At 40.3% G+C, this 14,624-nt stretch overlaps 1 protein-coding gene across 3 annotated transcripts in view; it reads left to right on the top strand.

Moving 5' to 3' along the window:
• The window catches only part of ndrg3a (ndrg family member 3a), a 117,351-nt gene extending 113,567 nt beyond the window's left edge, over positions 1-3,784 (top strand). For all 3 annotated transcript variants that reach the window (XM_061874868.1, XM_061874867.1, XM_061874869.1), the window contains one exon: positions 3,086-3,784. In XM_061874868.1, the coding sequence (XP_061730852.1) occupies positions 3,086-3,258 (173 nt within the window). In that variant the 3' untranslated portion in view covers positions 3,259-3,784. The remainder of the gene's footprint in view (positions 1-3,085) is intronic.
• Positions 3,785-14,624: the final 10,840 nt, after the last annotated feature.

The raw sequence follows: 14,624 nt of genomic DNA, 5'->3' as shown, positions 1-14,624 counted from the left end.
GGCGGCTACAGTTTTGATGTTAAATGTCTATAAAAAATTATGTAGAACGTCCGGCGGGCCTGTTTGTAAATCTTAATAGGCCACATGTGGCCCGCGGGCCGTATTTTGCCCAGGTCTGGTTTAGACATGGGTTGGTTAGGTCACATTTGAAAAAAAATCAGATCCCAATCTTACTGGAAGTATCTCCTGATATGGCCCAAATCCGATCAGATTTGAAGCACTTTGAAAACGTTTCGACAGGCAAATAAAATCAGATCTTAGTTACTTAAAGGGGAACATAATCACAATTTCTGAAAGGTTAAAACCAATAAAAATCAGTTCCTAGTGGCTTATTTTATTTTCTGAAGTTTTTCTCAAAATTGTACCCATCACGCAATATCCCCAAAAAACGGCTTCAAAGTGCCTGATTTTAACCGTCGTTATATCCAAACGTCCATTATCCTGTGACGTCACAGCGTGATCAGACAGAAACAAACACGGCGGATAGCACAGAAAGGTATAGCGATATTAGCTCGGATTCAGACTCGGATTTCAGCGCCGTAAGCGATTCAACAGATTACGCATGTATTGAAATGGATGGTTGGTGTGTGGAGGCAGGTAGCCAAAACGAAATTGAAGAAGAAACTGAAGCTATTGAGCCATATCACGACAGACAGCGGCACGGGAGGAAGCGAGGACGAATTCAGCGATCGCCTTCTAACCAACGATTGGTATGTGTTTGTTTGGCATTAAATGTGGATGGAGGGAAAGGCTGGATGCAAATATAGCAACAAATGAAGCATAATGATGCAATATGTTGATTGATTGATTGATTTACACTTTTATTAGTAGATTGCACAGTTCAGTACATTTTCCGTACAATTGACCACTAAATGGTAACACCTGAATAAGTTTTTCAACTTGTTTAAGTCGGGGTCCACGTTAATTAATTCATGGTAAAATACATACAGCTAGCCTAAATAGCATGTTAGCATCGATTAGCTTGCAGTCATGCCGTGACCAAATATGTCTGATTAGCACACTCCACATAAGTCAACAACATCAACGAAACTCACCTTTGTGCATTCACGCACAACCTTATAAGTTTGGTGGACAAAACAAGACAGAAAAAGAAGTGGCATAAATCATATCCAGGGGGTTTACCTCGCTCGTCGGCGGGAAGAGACTGCCGTCGTCCCTGATAGGCTCGCACTCAGGCAGATTCAGAGGTGGTCTATTTTCCAATATTGCAGATTTCGTTGACTTTATTGTTGGAAATGCATCTGCTTTGAGTGTCGCAGTATATCCACACATTCTTGTGTGGATATCAGAAAAATAACAGAGTTGATTTGACTTGGTGCGCGTAATAAGATTGAGAAAATGGCGGATCGCTTCATGTTGTGATGACACGGGTGAAAGGTCATCGCTCGACAGGCTATCACTTGAAAGGCGTTTAAATCGCCAAATTCACCCTTTTAGAGTTCGGAAATCGGTCAAAAAACATAGGTCTGGTGATGATGTTCCCCTTTAAAGGGGAACATCATCACCAAACCTATGCAAGCGTCAATATATACCTTGATGTTGCAGAAAAAAGACCATGTATTTTTTTAACCGATTTCCGAACTCTAAATGGGTGAATTTTGGCATATTAAACGCCTTTCTGTTAATCGGTCTTTTAGCGATGACGTCAGAACGTGACGTCACCGAGGTAATACACCCGCCATTTTCATTTTCAACACATTGCAAACACTGGGTCTCAGCTCTGTTAATGTCCGTTTTTTGGACTATTTTTTGGAACCTTGGAGACATCATGCCTCGTCGGTGTGTTGTCGGAGGTTGTAACAACACTAACAGGGAGGGATTCAAGTTGCACCACTGGCCCGAAGATGCCAAATTGTCTGCCGCCAGACCCCCATTGAATGTGCCAGAGTGTCTGCACATTTTACCGGTGATGACAGACATGGCACAGAGATGTATGGATAACCTGCAGATGCATTTGCAACGATTAAGTCAACAAAATCACAAAGGTGAGTTTTGTTGAGGTTGACTTATGTGCTAATCAGACATATTTGGTCGCGGCGTGACTGCCAGTAAATCGATGCTAAAATGCTACGCTAATTGACGCTAACATGCTATTTACCGGCGGTGCTAAAGCAGACATGGCACAGAGATTTATCGATAAACTGCAGATGCATTTGTAACGATAAAGTCACAGAAATCACAAAGGTGAGTTTTGTTGATGTTGACTGCCAGCTAATCGATGCTAACATGCTATGCTAATCGATGCTAACATGCTATTTACCGGCGGTGCTAAAGCAGACATGGCACAGAGATGTATGGATAACCTGCAGATGCATTTGCAACTATATTATGTTTCCTTCCACCCACATTTAATGCAAAAAAAACACTTACCAATCGACGGATTTAAGTTGCTCCAGTGTCACAAGATGCGAAAGTCCTGATCGTTTGGTCCGCACATTTTACCGGCGATGCTAACGCAGCTATTCGGCCATGCTATGGCTATGAATAGCGTCAATAGCTATTCGCTCAATAGCTTCAGTTTCTTCTTCAATACTTTCATACTCCAACCATCCGTTTCAATACATGCGTAATCTGTTGAATCGCTTAAGCCGCTGAAATCCGAGTCTGAATCCGAGCTAATGTCGCTATATCTTGCTGTGCTATTTGCCATTGTTTGTTTACATTGGCAGCACTGTATGATGTCACAGGGAAATGGATAGTGGCATCGCAAATAGCGAAAATCAAGCACTTTAAAGCTTTTTTAGGGATTTTCGGAGACCGGTAAAATTTTGAAAAAAACTTCAAAAAATACAACATGCCACTGGGAACTGATTTTTATTGTTTTCAACCCTTTTGAAATTGTGATAATGTTCCCCTTTAAGTTGCTGGAAGGCAAAACAATTAGCTGTGTTGTGTAAACTTTGATTTCTTGCTGTGCTGCCAATGACCCGAACCACGACCTTAATACGTCGGTACACACCGAAGCATGCAGGATACTGTACCGTTACACCCCTCGTGCTATCCAATCAGACAAAGCAAAAATGTTTTTTTTTCATACTCGTTTTATTCCCCCCCCCACCCCCAGTGCCGTCCGTCGGCATGACCCGCCTGGCTCGGTCCCGCACCGCCTCCTCCTCCAGCATCACCTCGGTGGAGAGCAGTCGTAGCCGCCATAACCTGAACAGCCTGCTGGAGAGCAACGCCACCGCAGGGCTGGACCGCCAGGCCGGACCCCAGACCATGGAGGTGTCCTGCTAAAAACCCTTCCCCCGGCTCGCCCCCCATAAGCGCACGCTCCCTTTGTAACTTCCGAACCCTCGCTCACCCGCTTTCTCGCTACGTGATTAGACAAGAGGATGTGATAGTTCTATTAACACAAAGATGACATCCAAACACATTCCTGAGACCATTCAGACGTATTGTATATTCACATGTATTTATTTGGTCCCACCCTTGATGTCGTCCGTATATTCTCGGCAAAAACAAGCTGCCACACTGTTTTTAATCCTAACTTTGAAGTCTAATCATGCCGCCCACATTGATTGGGACTCACTGTTTTTGCATTTTAAGTGGCTACTGGACTGCAGTACGATACAGAGAGCTTTAAAAAGTAAGATAATGTCAGCTCGGAGTAACATTTAGCGTCAGTAAATGTCTTTACCTTGTTTACATTGCCTTTTTTCTTCCACTTTTTGTGTTGATTTGAGTCAATAACATTGTCTGACTTGTCTTTTGATCACCCCCTTTATATTACTACTGAATAAAGAGGTAGAATATATGAAAACTATAGTCCGGGTTTGTTTCCAAGACACGGGTAAACATCAAATGTTTGCAAGGAGGAGAAATAGATTCACCTCCTGTTCATGAAAAAGTTTGGTGACTGTGGTGACTTGTTATTTCCGCCGTGCGTTCACATCTTTTGTCACAGACAGGGTCATCTATATTTAGCACATTAAAATAACAGCGGCTTTTCTCAGAAAGACCTTCACATGATTTCGAGTGTCACTTTTTTGATTCTGCATTTGTCTAAAAAACATCTAAGGTATAGGATATTTGCAAAAATATGTAATGTAATATTTTTATCATCTACTATTGATTCGTTGTGTACCAACTTTTCCACTACAGACGGGCCCACGCCTCACTCAAATTTTAACACGGAATTAGTAATCTTACTCTTGAAATTAATCATATCCAATAATTATCTCTAACCTACTTAGCGTTTACAACATTTTCAAATGTGAATTCATGTGTTAATCACAAATATTTATTTATCACATAAATCTTAGGCTCAGGTCAGGCTGATTAGGAAAAATAAGTAGGAACCAAATATACTGCATGAGAAGGGACTCATAACTGACGAAAAATAAATGGACATCCGTTTATGTTGCGCTAAAATGAAAAAACTAAATTAATAATTCACGTTTAACTAAGCTGTCAGCAGAATTAAAGTGCTAATGAAAATATTAATATAATTATTACAGTTTTGAAATGCATTATCTTTTGAGATCGTTTAAAAAAAAAAAATCAAAATCATAGTTACATTTTGGGGGATATATATATATATTTTTGTTATTATCATTATTTTGCATAAAATTTATGACACATTAAATATTGAATTAACATTATTTTATTTTTTTATAGTGACACATTTAGGTAATTATTTAAATATTAATTTATTTATTTCATTCTGTCTCATTTGACTCTTCACACTAAAGAAAACTTGAGTCATATGAAATATCGACATTTGCAAAAGGTTGGCATTTAAAAAAATTAAGACATTTGCCATTTTTGCATGTATGTTGCCATCATTTTATAATAACTGCCAACTTCTCAATATATTTTTTTGAGTATTTAAGTACAATTGTGTTGTTTCCTGAGGCTGTTAGTTGCTTGCTTTATTTATTGTTTTGACAAAGCTTCACCACTGTAGTCATATTTTTTGCACTTAAGAAACATCTCTGTAACTTTAGCTCGAGACTTCTTCTGTTTGTTTGAGATTGTCATTACTGCCACTAGTGGTGGAAAAGTATTACAACAGATATGTTTTGGAGGCCTTCTAACGGGTGCTCATCGCCCAACAAATGGCTAAACGACACTAATATAAATCTCCATTTTGCATCACATTTAATCAATTCCTTCTTAAATTATCATATTTAAGTAACTCTTTAGCCTTTGTTCATGTTTCCAAAACAAAACACTGCATTTTAATTGTTTTGTGTGCAGTTATGTTCTTGGAAAATAACTAATAAAGGTATCCAAAAAAAAGATGCACGTTGAATTACAGCTTTTCTCAAACAGAAGTAACTGGACAACATGTCACTTTTTTTGCTTATGTGTTTTAAAAATATCTAAAACAGGACTTTCGAAATCAATAAACATTTTCTTTAAAAAAAAAAAAAAAAAAGTAAACAGTTTTTGTTATCTGCTATTGATTTGTTGTGTATATTCTAAACCTGGGGTGCCCAAATTCGGACCGTTGTGTCATTTATGGGGCGTTATAGTGGTAGAGTGGCCGTGCCAGCAACTTAAGGGTTCCAGGTTTGAGTCTCGCTTACGCCATCCTAGTCACCGCCGTTGTGTCCTTGGGCAAGAAGACACTTTACCCGCCTGCTCCCAGTGCCACCCACACTGGTTTAAATGTAACTTAGATACTGGGTTTCACTGTGTAAAGTGCTTTGAGTCCCTAGAGAAAAGCACGATGTTAATATAATTCACTTCAATTCACATTTTGTTTGGCCCTCTAAAAGCAGTGTTTTTCAACCACTGTGCCGCGGCACACTACTGTGTCGTGAGATACAGTCTGGTGTGCCGTGGAAGATTATCGAGTTTCACCTATTTGGGTTAAAGATATTTTTTGCAAACCAGTAATTATAGTCTCCAAATGATATGTTGTTGTTAAGTGTCTGTGCTGTCTAGCGCTCGGCAGAGTAACCATGTAATACTGTTCCATATCAGTAGGGGGCAGCCGGTAGCTAGTAGCTTTGTAGATGTCGGAAACAGCGGTAGGCAGTGTGAAGGTAAAAAGGTATCTAATGCTTAAACCAAAAATAAACAAAAGGTGAGTGCCCATAAGAAAAGGCATTGAAGCTTAGGGAAAGTAATGCAGAACGAAACTAAAACTGAACTGGCTACTGTCAGAGTTATTTGTTGATGAACCCCAAGATGCACAGACAGAGGCAGGCATAGAATATGAAAACAGGATTTAATTAAAACTAAACAAGAACAAACAAAAAGCATGCACGTGGGCGGAATAACAAACTAAGGGAGCTAGCACTGGAAGCTAGAAAACAAAAGGAACTTTAGCATGGAAGTTAGTGGATAGCAAACAGAAAAACTGGAAATAACTAATGCTAATAGAAACATCTTACCGCTACGACGACCAGGACAAAATGTAACATGACAGGTAGTAGCTGTAACAAAATGACATGATAGGTAGCACGACAAGAGTTATATGTGGCAACGACAATACAATGATCCAGCAACTGACACAAGACAAAGCAGGTACAAATAGGAGCGGGCTGATTGGCAACAGGTGTGGCCAGGTGCCAATTAGCTGCAGTTGAGGAGGAACACAGCACTCAGGGAACAAGACAGGAAACTGACAAAATAAGAGCACTAGACAGGAACTAAAGACAGGAGATACTAAACACAGAGGAAACAGACAAATGCAGAGGAAAAAACTAAAACATAGACAAACTGTTAGGGGAAAGCCTGACAGCTACAAAGTAAACAAAAACAAAATGCTGGACGACAGCAAAGACTTACTGTGGAGCAAAGACGGCGACCACAATGTACATCCGAACATGATGTACATTGAACATAAGGGGTTGAATCATTTTGTCTGAGATATTAAGAGAAATGACACACTATAATGTTGTAATTCAAGTTGCATTTGTCTATTTAATGCATCTTTATTTGATATGACTATAAACAAAATACGGAATAAATGTCCAACTTGCTAAAACACCAACATTGTGTGGGGGTTGAATAATTTTGATCACAACTGTACGTTTTGGTTTAAGAACCCTTGCTGTACTGTAAAGTTGTGACATTTTCACTTTGACCTCCGGAGCCAAAACGTGTGGGTTGTTGTTCTACAGTCAGCGTTTATGTCAATACAAACTGTACGTCAGTGCAGATCCAGACTTAAACATCGCCGATACCAAATCTTTATGCTCTAATATTGATTCTTTGATCAAAATATCACTACTTTAGCTGTTTGAGATCATGTGTATCATTAACAGGAACACAGTGTAAAAAAAATAATAATAAAAGTATGTAGACTTGTGAATGAGACAATGTGTCAAAGTAGAATGCTTTTGCTGAGCTTTATTTACATGTCAGGAGTAATTACTTTATTTGATCATTTCTTCGGTCAGTGGTCAACAAAATAAACAAAGAGTTGTACATGCATAAATTGAAAATGTTGCAGACCGAAAGGGTTTAGGCTGAAGTTGAACACTTATTGCACCTAACCCTATAAACAATGTCAAATACAAGATGAAGCTTACAAAAATGATGACATATCCTTTGTGCAACATATTATAAATACACCCTGTACACAACATAAACATAATTAAACTTTAAACTAAGTCGTAATTATGCAAGCGAGTAATCATGTTTATTCCAAATTCAGAAACGTCAGATTTGTTTTTGATTATTTCACAGCACCAGTATATTCTAAACCTCCACTCTGAAAATGACAAATAAAATCATTTGAATGTGAAAAGAAGTGTATTTCATGAAAACGTGTCATGCATGTGCTGCAGTAGGCCTACTGTCACAAACTGGGAGGCAGCTTTAGCGACGCGACCCCAAGATGCAGCAGACGAGACACAGAAGGTGAGTGATATAATATTATTTAATATAACAAAAGAAGGCGAGTGCAACTCATTAGGGCACAACTTATTTTGTTTATAGCAGGGGTGTCCAAACCTTTTGACTTGGGGGGGGCATTGGGCTAAAGAATTTTGGCTGGGGGCCTAAAATTTAATGCATGTAAAGTAACAATGCAATACACAAATATATGGCCTATACAAAACCCAAAACCAGTGAAGAAGGCACGTTGTGTAAATCGTAAATAAAAACAGAATATAATGATTTGCAAATCTTTTTCAACTTATATTCAATTGAATAGACTGCAAAGACAAGATGTTTTATGTTCGAACTGAGAAACATTTATTTTTTTGCCAATAGAATTTAATGGCAACAACACATTGGAAAAAAGTTGGCACCGGGGCATTTTTACCACTGTGTTACATGGCCTTTCCTTTTAACAACACTCAGTAAACGTTTGGGAGCTGAGGAGACCAATTTTTGAAGCTTTTCAGGTGGAATTCTTTCCTATTTTTGCTTGATGTACAGCTTAAGTTGTTCAACAGTCCGGAGTCTCCGTTGTCGTATTTTACGCTTCATAATGCGCCACACATTTTCAATGGGGAACAGGTCTGGACTAAAAGCAGGCCAGTCTAGTACCCGCACTCTTTTAATTATGGCTCCGCTGTTGTAACACGTGGCTTGGCATTGTCTTGCAGAAATAAGCAGGGGCGTCCATGATAACGTTGCTAGGATGTGTAAGTTACCCATGCATTGGGCACTAATACAATCATTGTATTCTGTTTTTATTTACTTCACTGGTTTTGGGTTTTGTTTATGAATATTAATAGAATGGATGTATAATTAATAACCAATAAAATTAGATATTAAGTGAATGTTAAAGTTCGACTCCTACCTTGTTTACTTCCGTGACGACCTCCTACAATCGATCAGAAATATCAAGCAGCTAAAATGCACCAAAAAAATCGCTCTGCATTTTTCCCCATCATTCATTGCAGGGAATTTAAAAGTGTGTAATTTTGAATGATGTGTTGTGCTTGGACATTTTCTTATTATATCCACAGAGTTCAGTGATCAAGTTGCGTGTCACCGTTTGTGTTGACTTTTTGTGTTTGTTTATGTGAGCCATGAGTGGGGAGGGTTTGGATTGGGCCATAATTAGAAATACTGTGACGTGTATACCTCAAAGTGCGGTTCATGGTCATTAACCTGAATTACCCACGTCGCCCTCACGATGGTGGCAATGTTGCAGCAATTGGACAAGTGTTGTAAATTAAAGGCCTACTGAAATGAGATTTTCTTATTTAAACGGGGATAGCAGGTCCATTCTATGTGTCATACTTGATCGTTTCGCGATATTGCCATATTTTTGCTGAAAGGATTTAGTAGAGAACATTGAATATAAAGTTCGCAACTTTTGCTCGCTAATAAAAAAGCCTAACAGACGATGTGCGCGTGACGTCACCGGTGTGAGACCGAGGATGAAAGATTTGTGGATGAGGAAAGTTAGAGTGAAGCACTAAAAAAAAAAAAAAAAATAGAAGAGGCGACGGCTCCAGGTGGCGGCAGTGGGAGCGTTTCAGATGTGGTTAGACACACTTACTAGGATAATTCTGGAAAATCCCTTATCTGCTTATTGTGTTAATAGTATTTCAGATTATAAAGTCATACCTAAAAGTCGGAGGGCTGCAGTGAACACCAGTGTCTCTGAGAGAAGCCGAGGAGCCAAGATCACAGCTGCCTTTTTTGAGCTGCAGGATGAGGTTGCGTATTCCACTCAAGTCTCCGGTAAGAGCCGACTTAATATCACAATTTTCCCATCCCAAAACTTGCTGGTTGACGTAGAGAAACATGTTGGCTTGACCGCTCAGTGTTAAAGCTTCACAACAAACAAAGAAACACAGGTTGGGTTTCGGTGCTAAAAGCAGCTGCAATCCACCGCTTTCCACCAACAGCATTCTTCTTTATAGTCTTCATTATTAATTGAACAAATTGCAAAAGATTAAGCAACACAGATGTCCAAAATACTGTGTAATTATGCAATGAAAAGAGACGAATTTTAGCCGTGAGTGGTGCTGGGATAATATGTCTCCGCCAACCAATAACGTCACAAACACGCGGGAAATTTAAAATTGCAATTTAGTAAACTAAAAAGGCCGTATTGGCATGTGTTGCAATGTTAATATTTCATCATTGATATATAAACTATCAGACTGCGTGGTGGGTAGTAGTGGGTGTTAATAGGCCTTTAAGCTTTGGCTACAAACACTGTGATGCATACATTGGATAACTGTTTCAGATGTCTATGTTTCTGTATCCCTGCGATGAGGTGGCGACTTTTCCAGGGTGTACCCCGCCTTCCGCCCGATTTTAGCTGAGATAGGCGCCAGCGACCCCAAAAGGGAATAAGCGGTAGAAAATGGATGGATGGATGTTTCTGTATCCATCCCTATTTCAAATAAACCGTTATATATATATTTATATAATATCAAAGCAGGTTTTTAAAATTAAGTTAAAGCTGGAAGTTAGAGACACCCCGCGGGCCACTTTCCTTATTAACTTATGACGTCAAAATGAACACCCCAGGGGGCCGCAGTTTGGACACCCATGGTTTAAAGCAGGGGTCACCAACGCGATGCCCGCGGGCACCAGGTAGCCCGTAAGGACCAGATTAGTAGCCCGCTGGCCTGTTCTAAAAATAGCTCAAATAGCAGCACTTAGGGCTTCACGGTGGCAGAGGGGTTAGTGCGTCTGCCTCACAATACGAAGTTCCTGCAGTCCTGGGTTCAAATCCAGGCTCGGGATCTTTCTGTGTGGAGTTTGCATGTTCTCCCCGTGAATGCGTGGGTTCCCTCCGGGTACTCCGGCTTCCTCCCACTTCCAAAGACATGCACCTGGGGATAGGTTGATTGGCAACACTAAATTGGCCCTAGTGTGTGAATGTGAGTGTGAATGTTGTCTGTTTATCTGTGTTGGCCCTGCGATAAGGTGGCGACTTGTCCAGGGTGTACCCCGCCTTACGCCCGATTGTAGCTGAGATAGGCGCCAGCACCCCCCGCGACCCCAAAAGGGAATAAGCGGTAGAAAATGGATGGATGGATAGCAGCACTTACCAGTGAGCTGCCTCTATTTTTTAAATTTTATTTATTTACTAGCAAGCTGGTCTCGACATTTTTAATTCTAAGAGAGACAAAACTCAAATAGAATTGGAAAATCCAAGAAAATATTTTAAAGACTTGGTCTTCACTTGTTTAAATAAATTCTTTTTTTTTTTTTTTACACCAGCACATACATAATATGTACAAATATGATCGTAAAAGTGATAGCAAATAAGCAGTTAGTGAAATAAATAATATAGTAATGACAATCAGCATTTTTACACTAAAACTGGAGCAATACAAATACCAATAGAAAAAGCGCTATTGATCATGAACAAAACCAATAGATTACCTCTATTATCAACAATAAAGTTGTTCAAATGCAACGATGCGTATACATGATGATAGCTAGAAAGATAATAAAACAAATAAAAATAAATAAATAAAGAAAAAAAAAAGAAGAAGGAATACCGAAAGATGAAAGGGAAGAGAGAGAGGCAACCTATATTAATCTTGTAGATTGTTATAGTAACAATGGTTTAAGCTCTGTCAATATGCCTTGTGTTACCCAGTTTATCCTAGGGCAACAGCATTGATATATGTTTGATGAAACATGATTATATGCATGAGTGTAAGTATGTATATGTACTTGTATATGAACAGAATGTGTATATGAATGTTTGTACAGTAAATGTATATGTGCAGTATATGTATGTTTGTTTGTATTGTGAATGTATATGTACAGTATATGTATGTTTGTTTGTACAGTAAATGAATATGTATGTTTGTACCGTAAATGTGCGCGTGGATGGACGGACTTTGAGTATGTAGATATGTACTGTATTTGTGTATGTATGTGGGAGCGTAGGTACCAATGTATGGATGTTTGTATGTATGAGTAACGGTGTGTGTTGTGTTAGTATATGTGTGTTTGTATGTACAATATATTTGACCCCTAGTGTGCGTGGGAGCCAGAGTGCGGACCCAGCCGCCCAGAGAGCCCAAGCCAAACAGCAGGTGTGGCGCCCAGGGAACCAGGGACCAACTGCCCCATGTATCCAGGCCGGCCGGAGGCGGGAACCCCAGAGCCCGGCCCACCGCGCCGCCCGGAAGAGCCGGCAGCAGGCCGCAGACAGACGCTCCCGGCAGAGGACAGGGCACGAGAGAAGCAGCGGACGGCCAGACCCCAAGCCAGCGAGAGAGAACCCCCCACACGGGCAGAAAGACGGGACGCCCCGCCCGGGGGAACCCGGAGACTCCCCGCAGCCGGACGGGAAGACCACTGGTTTAAAGCAATAGGCCCTGGAAAAAAGTGCAAATAACAATGTCTGGAAGAGAGAGACTGATTGGCAAGTGGGTCTCGGTTGTCAACCCAGCAGCGGGTGTGGACAGCACAACGAAGTCCATCCATCCATTTTTTACCGCTTGTCCCTTATGTGGTCGCGGGGGGTGCTGGAGCCTATCTCAGCTGCATTCGGGCGGAGATCGGTGTACACCCTGGACAAGTCACCACCTCATCACAGGGCCAACACAGATACACAGACAACATTCACACACTAGGGCCAATTTAGTGTTGCCAATCAAACTATCCCCAGGTGCATGTCTTTGGAGGTGGGAGGAAGCCGGAGTACCCGGAGGGAACCCACACATTCACGGGGAGAACATGCAAACTCCACACAGAAAGACCGCGAGCCTGGGATTGAACTCAGGACTACTTGGGACCTTCGTATTGTGAGGCAGACGCACTAACCCCGGCACAAGGGAGTGAATATACAAAATAAGGGCACAGGACAGGAAGTAAAACACTACATAGAGCGTAAAACCATACCTAGTCACAAGGGAATGACACCTATTTGGTATTTGTTAAATCATCAAATGCCTCATTTAGAGGACATTACACTGTTTGCCTACTGCATCTGCGTGTGGTTCAGCAGCTGCACGGCTGCAGAGAGAACGGCGCTCCAGAGGGTCGTAAAGACCGCTCAGAAGATCATCAGATGCCCCCTCCCCTCCCTGCCTGACCTGTGCACCTCCCGCTGTCTCAGGAAAGCACCGAGCATCCTGAAAGAACCAACCCACCCCGGGCACTGCCACCTAGAACTGCTACCCTCGGGCAGACACTATGGCGCAGTGGTTCTCAAATGGGGGTACGCATACCACTGGGGGTACTTGAAGGTATGCCAAAGGGTACGTGAGATTTTTTTTTTTAATATTCTAAAAATAGCAACAATTCAAAAATCCTTTATACATATATATTTATTGAATGATAATTCAACAAAATATGAATGTAAGTTCATAAACTGTGAAAAGAAATACAACAATGCAATATTCAGTGTTGACAGCTAGATTTTTTTTGTGGACATGTTCCATAAATATTGATGTTAAAGATGTATTTTTTTGTGAAGAAATGTCTAGAATTAAGTTGATGAATCCAGATGGATCTCTATTACAATCCCCAAAGAGGGCACTTTAAGTTGATGATTACTTCTATGTGTAGAAATCTTTATTTATAACTGAATCACTTGTTTATTTTTCAACAAGTTTTTTGTTATTTTTATATCTTTTTTTCCCAAACAGTTCAAGAAAGACCACTACAAATGAGCAATATTTTGCACTGTTATACAATTTAATAAACCAGAAACTGATGACATAGTGCTATATTTTACTTCTTTATCTCTTTTTTTCAACCAAAAATGCGTTGCTCTGATTAGGGGGTACTTGAATTAAAAAATTTTTCACAGGGGGTACATCACTGAAAAAAGGTTGAGAACCACTGCTATAGGGTGCTAAAAGCGGGCACAAATAGACTAAAAAAACAGTTTTTACCCAAGAGCCTTAGTAGCATTAAACAGGCTCTGGGTGAGCACTATGTGTCCGTCATGTCATCATGTGTCATGTCTTTTTATTTTTTTCGGACTATAATGTGAAAAATTGTTATATGTGTATATATATATATGCATATGTATGGATATGTGCATGTGTGTGGATATATACAGTGGGGCAAAAAGTATTTAGTCAGCCACCGATTGTGCAAGTTCTCCCACTTAAAATGATGACAGAGGTCTGTAATTTTCATCATAGGTACACTTCAACTGTGAGAGACAGAATGTGAAAAAAAATCCTGGAATTCACATTGTAGGAATTTAAAAGAATTTATATGTAAATTATAGTGGAAAATAAGTATTTGGTCAACCATTCAAAGCTCTCACTGATGGAAGGAGGTTTTGGCTCAAAATCTCACGATACATGGCCCCATTCATTCTTTCCTTATCACGGATCAATCGTCCTGTCCCCTTAGCAGAAAAACAGCCCCAAAGCATGATGTTTCCACCCCCATGCTTCACAGTAGGTGTGGTGTTCTTGGGATGCAACTCAGTATTCTTCTTCCTCCAAACACGACGAGTTGAGCTTGTACCAAAATGGATACATGGATGATACAGCAGACGATTGGGAGAATGTCATGTGGTCAGATGAAACCAAAATAGAACTTTTTGGTATAAACTCAACTCGTCGTGTTTGGAGGAAGAAGAATACTGAGTTGCATCCCAAGAACACCACACCTACTGTGAAGCATGGGGGTGGAAACATCATGCTTTGGGGCTGTTTTTCTGCTAAGGGGACAGGACGATTGATCCGTGTTAAGGAAAGAATGAATGGGGCCATGTATCGTGAGATTTTGAGGCAAAACTT

Source organism: Nerophis ophidion, linkage group LG16 (genome assembly GCF_033978795.1).
Source record: "Nerophis ophidion isolate RoL-2023_Sa linkage group LG16, RoL_Noph_v1.0, whole genome shotgun sequence".
Lineage (NCBI taxonomy): Eukaryota > Metazoa > Chordata > Actinopteri > Syngnathiformes > Syngnathidae > Nerophis > Nerophis ophidion.
This window is presented reverse-complemented; position numbering and strand designations above follow the sequence as displayed.